The sequence below is a fragment of the Myxine glutinosa genome, chromosome 10 (assembly GCF_964187855.1).
Source record: "Myxine glutinosa chromosome 10, kmMyxGlut1.1, whole genome shotgun sequence".
Taxonomy (NCBI): Eukaryota; Metazoa; Chordata; class Myxini; order Myxiniformes; family Myxinidae; genus Myxine; species Myxine glutinosa.
In genome coordinates this window covers 30533969-30557889 of record NC_136270.1, presented here as the reverse complement: position 1 = coordinate 30557889, position 23921 = coordinate 30533969, and the positions used below count along the sequence as shown (strand labels likewise).

Here is a 23921-nt window from a genome sequence, read left to right as displayed (position 1 = left end):
CTGTCTTGATAAACTCAGGATTCTGAAGAATCTGTTTTGATAAACTCAGGATTCTGAAGTCTGTTTTGATAAACTCAGGATTCTGAAGTCTGTTTTGATAAACTCAGGATTCTGAAGTCTGTTTTGATAAACTCAGGATTCTGAAGAGTCTGTTTTGATAAACTCAGGATTCTGAAGTCTGTTTTGTTTAACTCAGGATTCTGAAGAGTCTGTTTTGATAAACTCAGGATTCTGAAGTCTGTTTTGATAAACTCAGGATTCTGAAGAGTCTGTTTTGATAAACTCAGGATTCTGAAGTCTGTTTTCATAAACTCAGGATTCTGAAGTCTGTTTTGATAAACTCAGGATTCTGAAGAATCTGTTTTGATAAACTCAGGATTCTGAAGTCTGTTTTGTTTAACTCAGGATTCTGAAGTCTGTTTTGATAAACTCAGGATTCTGAAGTTTGTTTTGATAAACTCAGGATTCTGTAGTCTGTTTTGATAAACTCAGGATTCTGAAGAATCTGTTTTGATAAACTCAGGATTCTGAAGTCTGTTTTTTATAAACTCAGGATTCTGAAGAGTCTGGTTTGATAAACCCAGGATTCTGAAAAGTCTGTCTTGATAAACTCCATGGTTTCAGGTTTTTGAATGCATGTGATTGGTGTTCTGTTTGGCAATGGCCTAACAGGAGACACACTCTGTGTTTTATGACGTGTGATGGAGATTTTGTTTTTGATATTTTTATTTCTGATGTTGTTATCAAAGTAGCAATAACCAAAGGTACCATAATCGGCTTAAACTGTTTTAAACTTGCTAGCCTTTAGTTATGATCATGCCCAGAGCAGGCCTCCCTTCTGCTTCTACTTTTTTTCACTCCTTTTAAATTGTACTGTATGTAACATGTCATCATGACAGAAACGACTACCTCAAATATCACATGCAATGTTAACATATAAATAGCATACACACATAAAGGATTTGGTCCTGGTTACATGTGTGTGTTACTATCAGTGTGCCAGGACTGTGTGTTCATAGTATGAATAGTTGGTGCAAGTGTGGTATAAATGCAGGTAATGTCATGGATGGTTCTGATGTGCATCTTTCTGCAGTGTAACCGCTAGAATGTCCCAACAACAATATTAAATCGCCATATGTTACACCCTCATGGTGATCAGCCTTTTCTACGTGCATGGACTTGAAGAGCTCAAGGAGTCTAGGCCGGGCGAGTGTGCAAAAGCAAACTACTTTATCAAACTAGAGACTTCAGAGAACACTTTACACTGCACAGTCTTGAGAAAAAGGACATGGGAATTAAACTCTTGCTTTGCATTTATGAGCAGTCTATATTTCCTACAAGCCGCCATTTTGTCCGAATCTCAATTATTCCCCTGCACCGAGAACATGAGTGACAAATTTGATTGGTCGAGATGGCGTAAAATGGCGTAATATTTTGTCCGAGTACTGTACTGGAAAACTCGAGGTTTTTGGGAGTGGCAAGGACATTTGTGTTTCCGCAGTGTTCAAGAATATAATACAATTTGAATGAAATAAAAGTTTTAAAGGCTGCAGGAAAAAAACTTTTTTCGGAAGTTTACCACCGTTGATGCGCAGTCTTTTACACCACCTGATCTAACACGTTACATCAGTTCTTCATGCTTGTTGTTTGTGGCCTTTATGATGTCCCTAAAAACAGTAAGTTTCCTTTTTGGAATGATTTTCCAATCTTGTTTGACTGCCAGACAGACTAAAACAATTACCTCACTTTGCTGTGCACATGTGCGCTCGGGGCGAGATGCCGTACAATTTGCCAAGTGCAGAGCCAAAGTACTGCTAAACTAACTGCAGGTTCATGTTCTGATCTGTGTTCTACATTGTTCAAAATATAACTTTCAATTGAAATTAAGTAGATTCTCGATCATACACTGACGTCTGTAGACAGACAGACAGACAAAATGAACCGTTTGCTTAACCATGCTTTTCGCTTTGCGCACGTGGGGTAACTACTAACATATCACAGGCTTATGATAAAAGGTACATAATGGAATCATCAGATCAACCTATTGCCAACCTATTGAGTACCAGTTTATCAGTTTGCCTTAGGTTTCGGGATGTGACCTTTCAACTCAACAATGCACAGGTTGCAACGACTCATTTCCCAGAAAAGCAAATCGAAATGAGAGCTCAGTGCAGAGGTTTACCCCTTTTTACACGTAAAATACAGAACACATGACACGTATACACATGTAAATTTGTCAGACATCCTGTCTGTCCTTTTTGGCCACTTGAAGACATCTGATGTTACTAATCTAGTGAAAAATTAAGGAGGGGGATTAGGGATACCATTGCTGGGAATTTGGTGCTTCATCTCAGTTTTGCCAATGTGCTGTCACTGTGGTCGTGACAACCGGAGTGCCCCCTTAGACGAAGAGGAAGCCATCTGCAGGGCACTGTTCCATCACAGCCACGATACGTATATATGTGTTTGAGTGATTGGTTCATGAAGGTACCGATCACAGCACCACCCATAACAGTCTTTTGGTTAAGACTGGTGCTGTTTGAGATGTAGTCGACGAGCAAGAGCCGTCTCAGATGTGGTAACATGGTCCGTCCACCAAAGAAACCCCACAAAATAGCAGCGGCTGCTTTGAGCAGCATGGGGTTCAGCACCAGAATCTCTCCACGCACACCAGACAAATCCCTCTTCTAATTTCTCTACATTTTAATTCCAAAATCTACCAGGACAGTCACTTCAGACCTTGATTGGTCAGGACCAAATGAGATGCTTTCTGATGAGCTCGCTCAGGTGTCCTTGCTTTTCAAGCCCACACGTGTGCCGTGTGGGTATGATATCATGACCAGGTGAAGGTAATGAAACCATCTCATCAAATAAGCATTCCTAAATGAAAGAAAATACAATGTGCACTCCAAAATGCTGCAGGCCTCCAGCTCACAACAGTACACGTGGTTTTTCAGGTGGTGGAAGATATCACCGAGGAGTTGTGTATCGAAATGGGCCTGCATCATGCTGAAGCCTGGCGTGAATACACACTCTTCCTCGTCATGAAGCGTGGTTCGTAACGATACAAACAAACATGTACAATATAATAACGGAAGTACCTTACTTCAAACAAGCTTCACAGTATTTTAAAGCTATAATATTTTAGAGAAGTCTTTTTAAAATTCCATATGAATTATATTACATGTGAAGAGGTTGAAAACAGAGAAAAGTTGATCCTTGCTTGCTCGATTCTCCGAGAAGGTTTGTGAAGCCACTTGCAGCGTGGGAAACTTCAGGTGCTGATGATTGTCATCAAAGGAGAAAATCAAATTTGATTCCCATTTACCTATCGGGACAAAAGCTCAACTCGAAAGATAATTCGATTCCCCCATGTTGAACTGTTTCTATCAGTTAGGAGGAATTGTGCGAAAAGAAACTATAACTCAAAAAGCCAAAAGTACTACGAAGGATTGTGGAACTTGGGTAGTATTTTTCCTTCTTCGTAATGGACTTAGTATGTGGTGAGGAGCTCAGGTGTGCCGAGGAAGGACTTCGCACGACGGAGGATGCCCAGTCGGCGACTGGCTTTGGAGGCCAGCTTGGAAATGTGGTTTTCCCAAGAAAGATCATGGCAGATAGTGAGACCCAAAATCTTGAGCGACAGAACTTCTTGGAGAGGATTGTTGAGAAAGTAGATGGGAGGGTTGTCCAGTCGATCACATACACCACATACACACCTGAGCTCCATAACTAATCCAATCCATTGTCCATGCTCCTTTCAGAGGACCGGTGCTGCTGAAGAAGTCTGGTTTTCCTTCGCCTTTCCCGATGGTAGTTAGGGCAGGCATATGGAATTTGGCTAGAGTGCTGGCACACGATGGCCTACTCTTGTAGAAGACACCTTGGGATAATCCACACGTGAATGCTAACGAACCAGACTCCAAACTTGACATCCGTCCGATGAACGACACACGTTGATAGAAGTTTACGATCAGGTTTTCAAGAGTTCAGGTTTACAGTCGGGACCTGAACCCAAACGAGACACCTCAAATGTGAATACCTCAGAGTTCTCCTGTCATTATTATAAAAATTGTGTAATCTAAAGTTATAAAGCAATTGCAGTCGTTAAGTTTGCTTTTGGTGAGTTGTCATTGTGCTTAGAAATGTTATATGAGTGAGTGAATGAATGAATGAGTAGATGAAGACTTGTGGTGTAAAACTTGAAAATATTTCTTGAAACTTGAAAAAAAAGGTTCTGCAACTGCAAGACTCTGCTTTAAGAGGATGCTATATCCGTGTCAGGTGACTCGGTTCGACCGCTGAGCCCGAAGGAATACATGTTGGATATCTCAGCCGAAGCAGAGAAAGTCGATGAAAACCACCGCCTGTGGCTACGCCGTGTAGTTTGGTTACAGCCACTGCGCCTGGACAATGAAACATACGTCAAAATTCATTATCAACAGGTGTGACATACGCAGGAGCGTTTTCTTTAGCCTAAGATGTCACACAACTATTTTTTTTCTTTCTGTCAGAACATAAGCCATAACCTACGTCATTGTCACAGCTCTGATTCACTAAACCTTCAAACAAGCTATGACTGACCTGCATCAACCAATCTGACGAGTTAAAACCTCGTACCTTCCCCGGGCCCTCAGGTGCTTTCCGAGTACCACAAGGGATTCATGATGAAGCTTGTTCAACAGATAGGTGATGAACAAGCACAGAGCATCGCGAAGCTTGCCGCACTACAACACCGGACCCAGGCCATGGCCTACCCACCGACACTGTGAGTAACCCACTGAGCTTTACCACTCGCTGTCTCCGAGTGAACATTCTCACATGTTAAACTTAACATTTTATGGTATACTTACAAAAAAAAATAATTGGTGTACAAAAACAGTTACCCCCCCCCCCCAAAAAAATTGGTGTACAAAAACAGTTACCCCCCCAAAAAAAATTGCCATTATTTAATTTACTTGGCCATTTATGGATATGAACTATGTTTTTGCCCACAACCTTTTACAATGTAGCATATGAGGTGGTCACATGTTGTAGTGATTTATTCATTCACTTATGTGCAGCACTTGGCTGCTGGTTTGCTTCATTGCCAGGACCGTGTCCCTGCCGCTGATAAAGTGCCTCCTGTAGGTTAGGGCAGGAATTTTTAATTTGTTCTGGTCACCAGCGATAACTCGTGTACGCTTTACAAAAGACACCGTGGGACCTTTAACCCCCACCAACATCACGGGTGTTGGTAGACGGGAGTAGTGTAATAATGTTGCTTCTGGGACACCTCCGTTTAACATGGGAAATCCCTATCTAATGTCATTTACCCCCTTGTCTTTTTCAAAAATCATAAACACCTCTATTTCTCCCACCCTCATCTTTATGAACCTTTTGTCTGTAGTACCTATCCTTAATGTTGTTCATTAGACCACTCAAACACTACAAATATTTGTTTTCTCTTATAGACCTATCATCCTTCTTCTACATATCATCTGGCAGATTAATCTTTGACCCATTCACTTCCATATTGACCCTAAAGACCTCTATTTCTCTCACCCTGTTCTTTACGAACCTTCATACCTTTTGACATGTTATCCTTATTCATTAGACCACTTAAACACCTGTGATCCTTCTGACCTTATGGACCTTTTAACCTTTTACTCTTAATATCATCTGGTGAATATAACCCACTCAAACAACGACCCTACAAATATTTGTTTATGCGTGGGAAATAATTTAATTCTCCTACAACTCTCTTCACCATCTAATATATTAACAAAAAATATGTTTGAGTTTGGTTCTTTATTAAGATATTTTAACTGAGCTAAGATAAAATGGTAAACCTCCCTCAATGTTCTTGCTTGAGCGCCTCCAGTGCCACATACCATTTTTAAATTAAAGTATATATTTTCCTGACAACCATCAAAGTTTTCCGTCCACTCAAAAATATTTCCATCTTTTTTACCCAATTCACCGGTATTTAAATTAATTCTCTTATTTGTTTTGTGAACTTTTTTACCAGTTGCCTTTTCAATTATACCTATTTGATATTTTTCACATTCATTATGTTTTCCATTTATATACCAAGGTTGATTACACCTCCACTCTTTAGTCTGGTTGATACTTGGTTCTATCATTTATATGATAGTAAAAAAGGCGGCGGTAGCCCGTTAAAATCCCCAACCCCCCCCTTTTTAACTTATCACTTATATATATCTTATCACTTATATATATCTTATCACTTATGTATATCTTATCACTTATATATATCTTATCACTTATATATATATCTTATCACTTATATACTTATATAACCATAAGGGAGACTATCAATTCCATTTTCTAAAATAAACCTCTTATCATCAAAAGCCCCCAATGCTTTCTTATTTATCTCTTCTGAATATAATTGATGTTTATAACTTCTTATTCCATTAATCTTTCTAAACTCTTCTTTCTTTGTTGTTAAACAGTTATAATAATCCTTAAAGTTTATTGTTTCTTTAATAACATTTTTCTTTACACCTTTTAACTTCTTATCAGTCTTTTCAACGTTATTCACAATGTATTTATAAGCATAAGCCTTTGACCTCAATCCCACAAATTCACTCATAACATTTCCTCCTAATTCATCCTTGAACTTTCCAATCACCTTTTTATTTTTAGAAGAGAACAACTCACTCTCTGGACTGTAATTACTCGTGTCATAGATATTAATGTCTCTTTTCATGTCTGAATAAACATCGTTGGTATTAATTTTCAAAATAAAACTATCTGTATCCATATAAAGTAGATTAACATCATTTTGATATTTCTTCCTCAAGTTATTATAAAAGTAATCATACATTAATGACTTTGATAAATCAAGAATTGTTGTTCCAATATAAATAGGTTTGTTCATTTCAATACTCTCTTTAATCAAATGGATCGCACAAAAGTTCTCAGTAAAGACCTCAGCTCGAGTAAAACTCGGTCTATTAATTAATTTTGATGCTTGTTCCCAAGATGTTGATAGTCTGATATTTTGTCTTTTCCTCACATTCTCCATAGTCTTACCAAAGACCGCATTATTCATCAATTTATAAAAGTCTTTCTCAAAATCTGTTTTTGACTCTGTTCTTCTTTGTGTATTAAAATCAATGTACCCCTTTAACCAATGACTTTGATTGAACTTTAGAACCCTATGGATCTTCTCTACTCTTAGACCTTTTGATAAATATTGTCGCAAATTTCTTTGGTGTAGAACATAATTTTTCTTGTTATATAATGTAGTAAGTAATTTTTCTGTTGATTCACCTATATCAAACGATCGTTGATAATCACTCAACCATTCTTTCTTTGGACTTGCTTTCTCACAAGCAAATGGGAGATCTTTGTGTAGGTTATGGAGTTCCTCTGGATATTTTAAATCAATTTCAAAATAATAACCAACTTTTTCTTCATCCAATTCTTTTTGTGTAGAGATACATACATCTTGTAAAACGTTTTTGTAGTCTTTTTCCTTTACCCATCTAAGTTTTCCATAAGGAAGAGCCTGAGACATTGCCCAGCCATACAGGTTGTTCGCGTCATAGTACATCAAGTAAGAACTCTCTTTCGTTGGATCATAATTTGGAAGATATTTGTTATTTGCTTTTGCGTATCTACTCGAGCAGACTTGTGAAATTCCACCTCTTTTTGCCTTTTCAATCATCAAAAGCATATCAACATCGGTTATCAAATCCAAATCTTGTTTTGTCATTTTCAACATCGCACTCCAGGCCAATCCAGGTGCTGTGTAGTAGTGAGCAGGATCCAATCCATATCCAGTGCGACAAACAGATCTAAAGGCTTCAAATACATCGGCCAATAAAAGCACATCAGTTTTGAGATACAAATCGTGATACTCGCCAAGATTCTTGATGTTATATTTTTCCCAAACATTTTGTGCGTGTACATAATCTTTATCAGATATATGACTATTATTTAATTTGTTATAGAAATTTTCTTTTGAAGGAAGTTGTGTTTCATTGAATCTCTCAAATGAGTCCATATAGTCATAGGGGTAAATTCCCTTTTGTGTTAGAAAATCTTTATCTAAAAAATACTCTGAAAGACATGGAAACTCTTTTAGATTTTGAACCAAGTTAACCAATGGACTTGCCATGAATTTAAATGTATCAAGAAATCTGATATGAGTAATAGGAGATGTGTGAATTGTTTTTGTGAATGAAATGTATTTCTGATCCGTGTTTGGAATTGCTGAGATACTTCCAGAAGTCTTTGAGAGTTCCTTGATAAATAGATGTGTATCATAATGAGCGTTGTTATGAAGAAAGACAGGAATGAAAGAGGGGAGTTGATAATTAATATTACAACTTTGATGAGCCGGACCTCTATATTTACCAGTGAGATGACAATGGTCTCTAACCTTTAGACCTTTACCAATTTTCTCCTCACAAATATGACAGACATTGTTTTTTATAAATTCCCTTTTTTCTTTACTTGTTAAGGACATTGGTTTATTGGTTTCTCTCATTATCTTGGTTAATCCAACACAGTCTTTTTCTAGTCGTTTCACAAACTCCTCTGGGGTATTTGAGCCTCTATACATCTCTAACTTGTTATATTTATCACCAACGGATGATTTGATATAATAACAAAAACCACAAGGAGTATGTTTTTGATATTTATTTGTGTATGATTCTTTTGGATCTTGAGAAGCAGTATCAATTTTTTCTAAAATACTTTCAAAATCAGCATATATAACAAATGGATGTTTGATCTTTTTATTTTCATCTTTGAATGTGATCTTTGAGCCTTCTTTAGGCATATTGATTACCGTTGATTTATGTTCGCCACAATAATTTGAATGTTTATCTAATCTTTCTTGTGAATTGAAGAAGTTAAGACAACGCAAACAAATATATATTTTATTTGTTCTCTTACAGACTTGTGGTTTTATTAATTTAGCAATATCTTTGATGTATGTATAATGTGAATTTTCGTCTGAATTAAAATATAGAAGATTAATATGAGTTTGTTTACAATTGTCAGAAAGCTTTAAAACCTGAATGTTGTTTGTTTCTGTTAGACCATAAACATTAACTGATAAATTATTCATCTTTTCAAATTTAGGAATATCATTTAAAGTCATCGGAAACTTTAGATCTTTCGTATTTAATGTATTCTCATATTTTTTATAATGAGATACTCTTTCATCATGAAAATGTGGAGGATGTAAGTGTGCTAAAATAGACCAGAGAAAACATTTATTGTCTTTATTTTTGATATTGATAACTGCTTTTCTATTTTTGATAACACTGGGTAAATCAATGTAAGAAGAAGCTTTTAGAGGATCTGATTTAAGAATATGAATGTCTATGTAAATAATTTTTCCTATATTGAATCCACTTCCTACGATTGAATTATCCACATCTTGCTCTTGTTTAATAAGTTCATCATAGACTCCTGATGTTTTAAAATCTTGATATGAAGATATAAAGTGTGGCTCAGTTCTCATGTATGGTGCATCTATAACTCCTTCATCCTTTGTCATTTCTAATTTTACTCCCATATAAAATTTAAGTGGTTTCATTTCCTTTAGTGTTTTTTCAATCAACGTTTGAACAGCAGGTTTAACTATTTCTACAGCATCAACTATAGACTCTGGTTCAGGAGGTTTGAAGTTAAAGACTCTTATTTTAATATGTCCTTTGAATGCTCCATCAGAGTTTTTAGTTGTGATAAAATTTGATAAATGTAGATTTGTTTTAAGATGTATTTTGAAGCCTTTCTTGAGGATATTTTTATTACATGTAGAACAGTGTTTTGTTTCAGGTGGAAGAGGGGAAAGTTTGTTTAAAATGTTGTATGTATGTTTTGCGGTGAGAATATGTTGTTTATAATATTTTACTTCCTTCTCGCAAGTATCACAATAAACCATATTTATAGCGTGAGAAAACGTGGTGTTTTATATATATCACTGTGCTTAAAATAAAACACTTTTGAGCTTTACAGCTCCGTTTTATATATATCGCTGTGCTTAAACTAAAACACTTTTTCACTCAGAATCATCTAAGTCATAACTATCACATGAATACTCAGAATCATACTCAGAGTCATCAATAAAGCTACTCTCATAACTATCATTTGAGCACAAACTATTAGTATCATAACTATCATCACCATCGTCCAAGTTCAATGAAATACTATCATCACTATCGTCCGAGTTCAATGAAATAGTAAAATCTTCACTGCTGTATTGACTCATATTTAATTAGCAAGAAAAATATTCCCATCAATATCTATATACTTTCTTTCATTAACAGATTCAATCTCTACAATTTTTATATCAAAAGTTATCTTTAAATAATCTCTAACTATCATAGAACGAAATGACATTTCACCAGAAATATTAACATCATTCATTTTACTTAGATCTACACCCTTTGGATTATTAAAGAAAATACAAATGTCTCCTCTAGAATTATTAATGGTCTTATCATTCTTTTTCAAAGTATCGTGGTCAATCACTTTTTCAAGCTTTGAATAAATTGCCAGGAGTAGAGGAGAAACTTTTGTTAGATTTACTTTAATGGATGTCTTTCCAGGTATAGTTAGAGCTCTTCCTTTAAATGAAATAGAGGGGCTCATGTTATTTTCCATAACTGGTTGTACCCAAAAATTTCCATATTTATCTTTGTTCAATTTAACATCTTTGACATATTTTTCTATATCTTCCACCGAAGTAGAGATTGATTGAAATTTGTCTTTTGTGCTTTGAAACATTGTATTTATTAATGAATAAACTTGCGTTTAGTTTAAGTAAAAATTTACCACATAAATATGATAAGTTCTGAAGGATATTTAGAATTTCCAGACTCTCCATATGATAAATTAGAGAATTGTCCGGCTTGTGATAGAGTGGGGCTTAATGATGAGGATTCATATAAACAATGTTTATTCTGTGATTATATTCTAATTAATGATAATAAGAAATATAAAAAAACATATAACTCTTTTAAATTAGAACCAAAAATGAATTACTTTACAAGATTAATAAGAGAGATGAATGTTAAGCATTATGGTGATAATACACCATTTCTTACAAGGAAAGAGACTCCTTGTATTGAGGAAATGTATAAGGGTTTAATGATATTTATTATTCAAAATAATTTTAATGGAAATGTTAATACAAGATACTACATAAATAAAATAATGAATTATTTTGAAATTAAACCCGAACTCAGGATAAAATATAGAGTTTCTAAAATAGCTCAAAAAAAGTTGGATGACTTGTTTTCCAAATATATAAATGAATGATTTTTTACCCGTTTGGGAAAATAAGATAAAATTTAATAACCATAAAAACATTCCAAATTCATTGAGATGTCTAATAGTTGGTTCAAGCGGATGTGGAAAAACCTGTTTACTTTTAAAGATGCTCCTTGGTTCTAATTTTTTAGATTATGATAATTTAATAATTTTTACAAAGTCAAGTTTTCAACCCGAGTATCAACTACTCTCACAGGGTTTTAATGCAGGTCTTAAAAAGGAAGACATTATCGGTTTATTTAAACTTCAAAACAAACTGAATGATTATAATATTGAAGATATAATACAATTATTTTGTGATACACAGAAATCAAAATCGAAACCCATAACTTGTATTCTCAGTGATAATACGGATGATATACCTTCACCTCAAGATTTAGATAAATCAAAAAAGAACCTCGTCATCTTTGATGATTGTGTTAATGAGAGAAACCAAACAGTAATGGATAGCTACTATACAAGAGGGAGACATTCTTCTTGTAATTGTATATATCTTAGTCAATCATATTTTCAACTCCCTCGACGCTCAATAAGAAACAATGCCAATACTTTTATTTTATTTAAGTTAAATTCAATAGATGTAAATAATTTTTGGAGAGATAATTGCTCTACGTTATGTAGTAAAAAAGAATTTGAAAATTATATGAAACACACGATTGGAAAATATAAATATATTGTTGTGAAACAAGATGAGATACTACATGATATTTTTCAATAAATAAATACAGAAAATGAATACCGAAGAAAGAGAAAGAAAGTTTAAGGAACATCAACAATTTGTTTCAAAAGTTGTTAAACAACAGGAAGAGATAAAGAAGAAACGGAGACAGAAACTAACTGGTGAAGAAGCCTTTGAAAGAAAACAAGAGAAATTCTTTAAACCACTTTTGAAAGCTCAACACTCACCTACAGTTCCCACGGTAGAATTTACTCCGAAAAAACTTCAAATGCTCAAAGATTTTAGTCAGATAACAAAACAAGAACTTGGTGAATTAGAATATGATGACGAGGGATTATTTCGGAAACTTGAGCAGGTAAATCAACCCCCTAATTATGTTGTGGAAGCTCTTCAAAACAATGAATATTCGGCGGGTTCAAAAACCAGAGCAGGTCTCATTCCAACAGAAGAACCAGCAGTGTTTCATCTTGTGGAAGAAAAGGTATTGATATTTAATGATGAATTGATGTTCTTGAGTTCTACTCAACCAAATGTTAAATTAACTCCAAGATTAATGTTTCTTCTAACAAACCCCGGATTCAGCGGTTCAAAATATTTTGAGGAACCACTTGATATGGAAAGAGAGGAAGATAGGGTATATATTGAGTTGTTAAATGCACTTGATTATGGAGTTTCTGTTGCTGGTAAAAGTAAGAAGAATGAGAAGGAGAAACATATTATTGATGCTTTAAGTAAACTTGGTTCAGGTGTTAGTTTTCTTCCAAATGACCCATCACAATTAGTTAATAGGCTATTATTGTTGTTAGGTAGTAAGAAGGCTGGAAACAACAATTGTTTTAATGAATCCTCAGCCATTTTAGATCAGTTGATGAACATGAAAATAATTAATAAATGTCAATACAAAGATATTTTATTAGATATTAAATAAGATGAGAAGCACAATTCTTAGTTTTAATTTCACAACGAGCGATTACACAGCTTCATTCCCTTACCCACTACAACTTGACCCCCTTACCTCATATGAGGCATCTTTGTTGTCAATGGAAACTTACAATACCCTTTTTAATATCACAGAGAAAAACAACAAGTTTAGTTATAATCCAGGAAGTGGATATAAAACTATAACCGTTTCACCTGGAGCTTACGAGATTTCTCAAATATCTTCAGAAGTCTCTCGCCTTATGAAAGAAAAAGGTGATGAACCAAAAAATATTGTAATAGATATTCAAAAACACACTTCAAAATCAACTATTAAACTTAAAAATAATTATAAAGTTGATTTCACGATTGAAAATTCGTTTAGAGAGCTATTGGGTTTCTCTTCAAAAAAGATTGAAAATAACGGGACGTTTTACAGTGATAATGTTATCCAAATATCCTCCGGTATAAATTCAGTATTAATTCATTGTGATTTGATTGACGGTGCTTATAACGATGGAATAAGAACAAATACAATATTTTCATTCAGTGCATACTCAACCCCGATTGGTTATAAATTTAATATGGAACCAAAAAATCTTGTCTATTTACCTGTGTCAGGAAAAACCATATACAGAGTAAATTTTAGGATAACCGACCAAGATAATCGTATGATATCCTTTAATGATGAAATTATATCCATCAGAATTCACCTACGTGAAGTTTTTCAATAAATAAATAATGGTTATTGTGAGAAAACACGAGTTGGGAAAATATAAAATAATTACAGGGGATGGGATGTTCCTTTCACCATACTATAAGGGTGAAGGTATGTTTCTTGGGAGAGGATACTATAAACCAAAGCGACAACGGGGTGTGGGACATCAATTTAGAAATAAAGGAGATGGGATAATTGATACTCTAATGGGTATTGGTTCAACCATCCTTAAACATAAAGACCTAATTGGTTCAACTGCTTCTGCCGTGGGCTCCGTTGCGGGTGCTATAAAGAGTATAAAAGATGCTCAAAAGGAGTCTCATAAATTACAAGCAATCAAAGAAATTAAAAAAGGTAAAACTCAACTATCTTCACAAGAACGACAAAAAATCATTAAAATACTTGGGTCAGGGTTTCAACGATTTTAATACTATATAAATACAAGTATGGAAGCGATTGATAGTATCTATGATTTGGATGATACGATTATCATTTCAAACTCTACTAAAAAGGAAGACTATTTTAAGGTAAATGCTATTACAGGAACAGACTGGAATTCAAACGGAACAAAAAGTTTTGAAATAAATAATCAACAAACTTACTTGAATCTAGCTGATAGTTTCTTGCTGTGTAAATTTAAATTCACTAAGGCTGCGAATAATACTAATGCTACACTCGTAAATGATTTCTTCTGGAAAATGTTTGACAGTGTCCGCCTGTATATTGGAACACAAGAGGTTGAAGCGGTTGATTATGTCTCTGCTACATCTGAAATGATGAAATTTACACTATATTCGTTTAGTGATAGAATGGGTAAGGGAGCTGTTGAAGGTTTTATTCCTGATATGTCAACGGGTACAAACGCAGACCCTGGTTATAGTCAAAGGAAGTCAATGTATAATGATGACGCAAAAGCTGAGAATAGTTTTACCGTAGCAGTACCTCTGAAAGGTATATTTGGATTTTGTGATTATGATAAAGTTTTGTATGGGCTTAAAATTAGATTTCAACTACAAAGGAATGATAATGTAAATAGATTGCTTTTTGGGGTTGAAAATGCTTTTGGAGAAAATAATAAATTTGTTATTAATGATTTGTGTTGGTATATCAGTGAATATACTCCTAATCTTAAAACGGAAGAGATGTTAAATAGAAGACTTAACTCAAAGAAACCGCTAAATGTATCATACCTTAAAAGAAGATGTCAACACGTTAAACTGGAACACACTACCTACACTTGGAATTTGGGTGTTCTTCAAGGAAAGCCACGATACCTCTGGCTCATTTTTAAAAAACCAGATGGAGAGGACGGTACTAATAAGAATAATGCGCTGAGTGATAATGCTAAGGTGAAACAACTTCGGGTTTCTCTTGATGGCACATTTTATCCGCGAGATAGATTGGAAATTGATTGGGAAAAAAATGATTATGCGGAAGCCTACAAGTCCTACCAAAAGGTGTGTGAAAGTAATGGTAATAATGATCCTATTTTGGATATGGTTGCATTTAAAGGTTTATATACAATCTACGCAATTGACCTGAGTTCTCAAAAGGAAACTATAAAGTCTAATCGAGTGGATACTTCTCTATACATTGAAAGAGGGGAGAATGAAGAAGTTGATGCTTATTGTTTGCTTTTGGAGGAAACAGAATTACAGATTAATACAGATAATGGTGTTATGATTAATATCACATAGGTTTTTTCTCATAAATAAATGGTAGGGGTATATGTTAATCAAATCAATCTTAATAAATTAACATCTTGTATTCAAAATCAAAAGCCTTGTATTATTAATGTTAATACAATTCAAAGAAAAGGAGCTGTAAGAATTGATGTTTTACTCACACACACACAAGTAAAAACACTAAATGATGTTGGATCACTTAAAATTAAAATGACGAAACCTATGTTAAAGAAATATTCAATAGACGAGTCAAGAGGAGGATTTCTCCCGTTTCTAATTCCTTTATTTGCTGGTTTAAGTGCGGCGGGAGCATTGACTGGTGGTATTTCAGCAGCGGTAAAAACTGCTAACGAAAGGAAGGCACAACTAAAAGCTCAAAAAGAATTGGAAAGACATAACAAGGAGTTGGAGAAACAAATTAGTGGAAGTGGTGTAATTGTAGATTTTGCTCAAAAACTTGAAAGTCTACCTGATAAAGCTAGATTGTTGGTTGGAGATATGCTTTCCTCTATCGCTCAAGCGGGTGTTAAACTAACTAAACGGGGTAATGGATTGTATCTTTCTCATAAATAAATGGATAAATGGTTTAAACAATTTGGAAAGAATACAACGTCAAATATAGAACTAGCTAAGTATTGTAAAACACTAAAAATTGATAATGTGGTTATTTGTATGAGAGATGAATTAATACATATAAATAAGAATACAAAGAATATTATTATGAATTTAGACACACAGAATGGTTCTCATTGGGTTTGTATTCATAATAGTCAGGATAAATATTATTTTGATAGTTATGGTATGCCACCACCTGTTGAAGTAATACAATTCTTACAGAATGGTGTTTATCAAACATTCCAAGTTCAAGAAATTAATTCTAAATGTTGTGGCCAATTATGTTTATATGTATTATTTCAACTCAACAATAATGAAAATTTTTATGATATCATTTTTTATCTAATATAAATGACCTATGTTGGAAAAGATGGTTCTATCTTTGGAAAATCCTCTCAGGATATTGATTTATCAAATTATTATACAAAGGCACAGGCTGAACGACAAAAATATAGTGTAAGTAAAAATATTAATATGAAGAATACTTATAAATTAATCAATTATCCAAACCCTACAGATGCGAATGACTTAATTAGATTAAGTGATTTATCACAATATATATTTTTAAAGAAAACAGCACGTTTTGTGAAAGAAGTAAAATTTACAACCACAACACCTGGTTATACTGACCATACACCTTTCCTCATTGAATTTAACTACCTGCTTACAATTGAATTTTATAAAGAAGGACATTTAGTTAATATGCGAATTAATAAATGGGGGTATGATATGCCTGATTTAGGGTATAATTGGTCTTTTTCAATAAACATAGAAGACCTACATGATTTAAATCAGTCTCGTAAAGAAGAATATTATCCACTTGGTGAGGATAAGGATTTATGTGGAAGTACAATTAGTAAACAACAAATACGTGATTTTAAGAAAATAAAAATATATGATAGTATAGCGATGGTTCGCATGACAAAGAAGGAAGGTAATGAGATAAGGATAGAAAGCCGAGGAATACAAACCGATTTGGTAGTGGGAAGATGGGGTGGTATTACCTGTCATAATATTAATCTCACATATATTTCTGATACATAAATGGCAGGAAGAAGACTACAAGAGAATTATAATTTTTGTATTCAAGGATACCTACAAGAAAAGGGTGCTCGGTATTACATACCTTATGATTTGGAGCATATACATGGGAATTTTGTCATAAAAAACTGGCCTTATACTGATATTGTTAAACCCACAAATAGAGACTTGTTTAAAATATTAAATAAAAATGAACTTCTCAAAGTTATGAAATATAAAACTCTTTTAGAAATCGTCAACAAATCTTATTGGTATCCTATTATGAGAAAAATAATTATAGATACAAGAATATCTCAAAATCCAGATGAGTATATGTATAATATTCTTTGGGGTTCAAACTCAAGGGTAGCAAGGGATGAGGAAGGAGTTGAAGAAGAGAAGGAGGAAAGAGAGAAAAAGGAGAAGGAGGAAAGGGAGAGGGAGGAGAAGGAGGAGAGGGAGAAAAAGGTGGGAGCGAAGGAGGAGAGGGAGAAAAATGAGAAGGAGGAAAGGGAGAAAAGGGAGAAGGAGGAAAGGGAGAAAAGGGAGAAAAAGGAGAAGGAGGAGAGGGAGAAAATGGAGGAGGAGGAGAGGGAGCAAAGAGAGAGGGAGGAAAAATATAAAAAGATGGAAATCACTGAGATTCATAAAAGATTGAGTGTATTAAAGCAAATAAATCAATCTCAACGCACCGAAGAGGAAATTAAAGAATTAACAACTCTTACGAAGATAATGGTTTCAAAAATAAGAACGTCAATGTCTTCAATTTCAGAGATTTAAACGAGAAAGTGGTGAAGAAGAAGAAGAAGAAGAAGGAAAAGATTATGTGATTGATGATGTTGGTGTCATTGACTTTAGTTAGTTTTTATTTGTAAATAAATGGAGGAGAGAGTGAAGGCATTCCTTAGGATTCTTTATGTTTTAAAAATAAAGATTGAAATGTATATGTTGAAAACCAAAAAGGTTTTGATACTCTGTCGGAATTTTTCTGATAAATAAATATGAGTTATTGTCTCAAATGTAAAAAGAAAACTAAATCTAAAAATATCTCTTATGTTAAAGCTAAAAATAATAGAGTTTATCAAAAAGGAATATGTCAAGTATGTGGCTCTAAAAAGTGCCAATTCATCTCTCCTAAAAGAGGAGGAGACATACAAAAGTTTCTGTCAGGAAGTAAATTTACAACAACTGGAATTCCAGGGGAATTACACCTTCCAGGGTATTCTTTCTGTGGTCCAGGAACAAACTTGGATAAAAGATTAGATGAGGCTGACAATCCTAAACCTTGGTCTAAACCTACAAATAGGGTTGACGAAGTGTGTATGAAGCATGATATTGCTTATGGGAAAACCACTACGTTGACTGAAAAACATAAAGCCGACAGCGAAATGTTGTATAATTTGTCTTTGATACAAAATCCAACGTTGAGAGAGAAAGTTGATAGGTTTATTGTGAGAAATTTGATAAATGCTAAATTGAAACTTGGTCTTGGTTATTCCTCAAAAAACTATTAGGCTCTAATGATGCCATCAAGACTGAGGAGCTTTTGGCTGAAGAATTACACAAACCTATAATCACAAAGTTTAAAAGAAGGAAGGTTTATTCTAAATACACTGACCACATATGGTCCGCTGATTTAATTGAATTGAATAATGACAGGGGATACAGGTATGCTTTAACCGTTATTGATTTGAGGAGTAGATTTGCCTGGGTTGTCCCTTTAAAAAATAAAAGGGGTGATACTTTAATGTTAGCCTTTAAGCTAATATTTGATCGGGATAAAAGGAAACCAAAGAAGTTATGGACTGATGAGGGAACAGAGTTCTATAACAAAATATTCATGAAATTTCTTAAGGGGAAGGGTATTAAATTATACAGCACCTTTAATGAAGGAAAGGCAGTTGTTATTGAGCGTTTTAATCGTACTTTAAAAGAGAAATTATATAAAAAATTCACACAACTCGGTTCTCAAAAATGGGTGTATTTAATTCAGGATATTGTAGATAATTACAATAATACAGTTCATTCATCAACACAATCAAAACCATCAGAAACATTTACAAAATTAGAATATGAAAAGGAGATTAATTTGAGAAAGCCCAAGTTCAAAGTTGGTGATATGGTAAGGATATACAAATGGAAAAGCCATTTTGAGAAAGGTTATACACAAAAATGGACTCGTGAATTATTTAAAATCATTGATGTAATGGATACAGTCCCTTGGACCTACAAATTATATGATTTAAATGGAGAGGAAATCTTGGGTTCATTTTACTCGCAAGAATTACAAAAAACAAAGCTAATAATTCATTAAACAACATTTCTATTCACCCCACCCAGATTAGCTAATTTAATTAGTGGTAATAATAAAAAAAAATTAAATAAATAAAAAATCATAAGCCACGCCCACACCGACCCCGCCCACACAGACCCCGCCCACACAGACCCCGCCCACACAGACCACACCCATCATCCCCCACCCTCCGTGCACCCCCACCCTTGACCCTTCACCCCCCTCATCCCACCCCCACCTTCCCCACACACACAAGGGGAGGGGAGGGGTGGGATGAGGGGGGTGAAGGGTCTTTGGCAGGGGTGCACCTCCCCGTTCCCTCCTTTATTCTCTTTTTGTAATTAAGAATTAAATAATTGTAAACAAAACAAATATATATAAATATTGAAAACATTAAAATCTTTATATTATTAAAACATTTTTCTTGAGGTATACATTCAACTTCTCCCCAGCATAAGTCATCAATTTCTTCCCAGCACAAGTCAAAGGTTGGTTCAGCAGATGTCTTCAGGTTTTGAATCTCTTTCTATTAAAGACAAGAGGGGAGAGATATTTATTTCATATTTATGTTCCATGTCAAAGCGTCTTGAAAAGCGCTATACAAAATAAATGTATTATTATTATTATTATTAATATAGGGTCGGATGCCCTTCCTGACACCAACCCTGAATCACCTCTTACGATGCGCAGGGATATGGTGTACCTATTATAAACGGTGAACCACACACACGTACACACATGCTTACCTCGAAAAAATCGAGCTTTGTGTTCAAGTGGTCGAGTTGAAAATTTAGGGTACCACATGTTGACGGGAAATAACCACTCTTTGGAAAATCAAAATCGTCCCACTCCAAGCTTTGGTCTTCAAGGCTGCAAACAAAATAAGGAGAAATTACTATGTTGAAGTAAGCTTGACAAAACATCACACACACGCACACACACATACACACACATACACACACATACACATTCACACATACACATACACACACACATTCACAGATACATACACACACACACATACACACACGAACGCACACACAAACACATACACACATTCACAGATACATACACACACACACATACACACACACACACACACACACACACACATTCATAGATACATACACACAAGAACACACACATACACATACACACACACATTCACAGATACATACACACACATACACACACGAACACACACAAACACATACACACACGAACACACACACACACACACACACACTAAGGCAGCGTCGTTTAACACAAATGTATTAATATTTAGTATCTTACCTTGCATATGAATCTTCCAAGAATGGTGAAACATACAGGTTGACCAAGTTCATTTCGTTTTGCAACTCTTGAGATTCTGCAGTATTTTCATTCCAACCAGTTTGAAGTTCTGCCAGGATATTCGCATTGCTGTAAAGATAAAGGAATATTAAGTCATTTGTTGTATAATTAATCCCATACAAAGCTTTAAACACTTTAATTTTAAATGAAACTTACCTTGGTGAGTATTCTTCTTCTTTATCAGAGTAAAGGATGGAGTAGTAAGACATGTCGATCCCCAATGATCAAAATTGAATTGAACACGTTCTTTTATAATGAACAAAATGTATTTTCTTGAAATGACGACATGCAGTCATTTCGGGGAAGCCCTGAGCGTGTGTGAATAACAGGAAATAAGACAATGAAATCTTTCTGGGAAGTTATCCAAGTCATTGAAACAACGTCATTTCTCAAAAGCGAAGAATTAATAAAAAAAGGTTTGATTTGTAGGGTCGTTGTTTGAGTGGGTTATATTCACCAGATGATATTAAGAGTAAAAGGTTAAAAGGTCCATAAGGTCAGAAGGATCACAGGTGTTTAAGTGGTCTAATGAATAAGGATAACATGTCAAAAGGTATGAAGGTTCGTAAAGAACAGGGTGAGAGAAATAGAGGTCTTTAGGGTCAATATGGAAGTGAATGGGTCAAAGATTAATCTGCCAGATGATATGTAGAAGAAGGATGATAGGTCTATAAGAGAAAACAAATATTTGTAGTGTTTGAGTGGTCTAATGAACAACATTAAGGATAGGTACTACAGACAAAAGGTTCATAAAGATGAGGGTGGGAGAAATAGAGGTGTTTATGATTTTTGAAAAAGACAAGGGGGTAAATGACATTAGATAGGGATTTCCCATGTTAAACGGAGGTGTCCCAGAAGCAACATTATTACACTACTGACGGGTTATCCGGCTTAACGTCGTTCCGATGGATGGCACACACATTGATGTATCGACCTGAATGCAAAACACCAGGTTGACAATTTATCACTCGGTCGAGATTCAAACCCAGGCTAGACATCTCAGAGGCGAGTGTGGGTACCTCTAAGATATCCTGCCAAACCAGGCAATCATGATGAGAAGATTTCACCTGGTTGTTTTTTCAAAAATAATTATATCCCGACATAAATCATTTTCCCATTTCCCATATGACAATTGCTGATCACTTCCCAAATGATAATTGCTGATCATTTTCCATATGACAGTTCCTGATCACTTTCCATCTGACAATTGCTGATCACTTTCCATATGACAGTTCCTGATCACTTTCCATCTGACAATTGCTGATCACTTTCCATATAACAGTTCCTGATCACTTTCCATCTGACAATTGCTGATCACTTTCCATATGACAGTTCCTGATCACTTTCCATCTGACAATTGCTGATCACTTTCCATCTGACAATTGCTGATCATTTTCCATATGACAGTTCCTGATCACTTTCCATATGACAATTGCTGATCACTTTCCATATGACAATTGCTGATCACTTTCCATATGACAATATTGCTGATCACTTTCCATATGACAATTGCTGATCACTTCCCAAATGATAATTGCTGATCATTTTCCATATGACAGTTCCTGATCACTTTCCATCTGACAATTGCTGATCACTTTCCATCTGACAATTGCTGATCACTTCCCAAATGATAATTGCTGATCATTTTCCATATGACAGTTCCTGATCACTTTCCATATGACCATTGCTGATCACTTTCCATATGACAATATTGCTGATCACTTTCCATATGACAATTGCTGATCACTTTCCATATGACAATATTGCTGATCACTTTCCATATGACAATTGTCGATTACTTTCCACAATTATGACAACCAGCAACAGTACCCGCCCTACGGGTGGGGCTTCAATTGGGAAGCCCAAATGAAAAGGTAAAATATCAGAAATTGAAGGCTTTTTTATTTTAAACGATTCATATAAACATCCGTTGAATCATATCACACGCAAATCATCAAAATCTAAACAGTACATGGACGATCACATACCATGTACGACTGTACGTCTCGCGTCTCACTCGCTCTCATGTTGTCCCGATAATGATCCTTCCGCAGGTTCACCTATGGAAACCTTGTTACGACTTTTACTTCCTCTAGACAATCAAGTTCGCTCATCTTTTCGGTGCACCGGCACGAGCCGAGAACGGCCCGTGCAGGGGCTGATCCGAGGATCTCACCAAACCGTCCGATCGGTAGTAGCGACGGGCGGTGTGTACAAAGGGCAGGGACTTAATCAACGCGAGCTGATGACTCGTGCTTACTGGGAATTCCTCGTTCGTGGGACACTGTCTCAAGCCCCAGTCCCCATCACGGATGGGGTTCAGCAGTTTACCCGAGCATGACGGCGAAGGGCAAGGTACACACTGGCCCGTCCAGTGTAGCGCGCGTGCGGCCCCGGACATCAAAGGGCATTAAACGTTCATTAAACATTAAACGTTCATTAAAGGATTACGAAACGAAAAACATTACGAAATTTCGTTCACACCGTCACATCAAACACTACCGTGAACACATACATCGTCACAACATCGTCACAATGAGAACATAGTCACAATGAACGTTATGCAAACGCGAATGTTATGCGCAAGTCCAAAACTGAGAATGCTGGAGACAAGAGCTGAAATTAGGAAAACTAAATAGCCTATTTTATTCCTGGAGATCCCAGGATTATCCACCCAAAATATCGTTGAGATCGGTTCAGCAGTTTTTACGGTACCTTCGAAGACAGACAGACGGACATTTGGTGAATTATAGTAAGATCGTCACAATGAGAACATCGTCACAATGAACGTTATGCGAACGCGAATGTTATGCGGGAGTCCATACCTGAGAATGCTGGAGACCAAAGCTGAAATTGGGAAAACTAAATTGCCTATTTTACTCCCAGGGGTCCCAGGATTACCCACCCAAAATATCTTTGCGATCGGTTCAGCAGTTTTTACGGTACCTTCGAACAGACAGACAAACATTTGGTGAATTATAGTAAGATTGTTGATCACTTTCCATATGGCAATTGCTGATCACTTTCCATATGACAATTGCTGATCACTTTCCATATGACAGTTGCTGATCACTTTCCATATTTTCATTCATTTCAAGCTGTGCTGTTCACCACCAAGCCCCGTGGATGATCGATTTTGAAATCCCTAAAACCTCCCTTTCACCTCCATTTCCCGGTTGGTAGGCGGGAGATCCAGGAACTCATTCCTCCCATGTTTGTTCGTCTGAAGCCCATGCAAGACTGGCTACCATTGGTGCTGCAACAACATCGGCTGCTCAACACCCTCAATCATCACCAAGCACGTAGCCAGTTCCTAGGTGAGATTGAGTGGGAGTTACA

The 23921-nt window shown here is 35.5% G+C and overlaps 3 protein-coding genes across 3 annotated transcripts in view; 1 reads left to right on the top strand and 2 right to left on the bottom strand.

The window, feature by feature from the left end:
- Positions 1-23921, top strand: part of MYO15A (myosin XVA) — a 184715-nt gene that overhangs the window by 152000 nt on the left and 8794 nt on the right. Inside the window, exons 48-51 of the mRNA XM_078785176.1 lie at positions 2958-3054; positions 4285-4445; positions 4638-4768; positions 23766-23899. Coding sequence (XP_078641302.1) covers positions 2958-3054; positions 4285-4445; positions 4638-4768; positions 23766-23899 — 523 coding nt within the window. The remainder of the gene's footprint in view (positions 1-2957; positions 3055-4284; positions 4446-4637; positions 4769-23765; positions 23900-23921) is intronic.
- Positions 730-23921, bottom strand: part of C10H8orf33 (chromosome 10 C8orf33 homolog) — a 48323-nt gene continuing 25131 nt past the window's right edge. The window contains exon 5 of the mRNA XM_068127374.2: positions 730-4406. The gene's annotated coding sequence lies outside the window, so the exon portion shown is untranslated. The remainder of the gene's footprint in view (positions 4407-23921) is intronic.
- Positions 5046-21901, bottom strand: LOC137432146 (uncharacterized). The gene is made up of 5 exons (XM_078786185.1): positions 20739-21901; positions 20523-20651; positions 19976-20099; positions 19538-19755; positions 5046-5124 (listed from the first exon to the last, which is right to left on the bottom strand). The coding sequence occupies exons 1-5, from the start codon at positions 20789-20791 to the stop codon at positions 5046-5048; spliced, it is 603 nt and encodes a 200-aa protein (XP_078642311.1). The 5' UTR covers positions 20792-21901.

Excerpts from the sequence above, each read along its gene's own strand:
- LOC137432146 (XM_078786185.1), bottom strand. The coding sequence starts at position 20,791 with ATGTCTTACTACTCCATCCTTTACTCTGATAAAGAAGAAGAATACTCA. Across the intron at positions 20,652-20,738 it reads GAAGAAGAATACTCACCAAG|CAATGCGAATATCCTGGCAG; the intron begins GTAAGTTTCATT and ends TTATCTTTACAG. Across the intron at positions 20,100-20,522 it reads TTGGAAGATTCATATGCAAG|CCTTGAAGACCAAAGCTTGG; the intron begins GTAAGATACTAA and ends TTTTGTTTGCAG.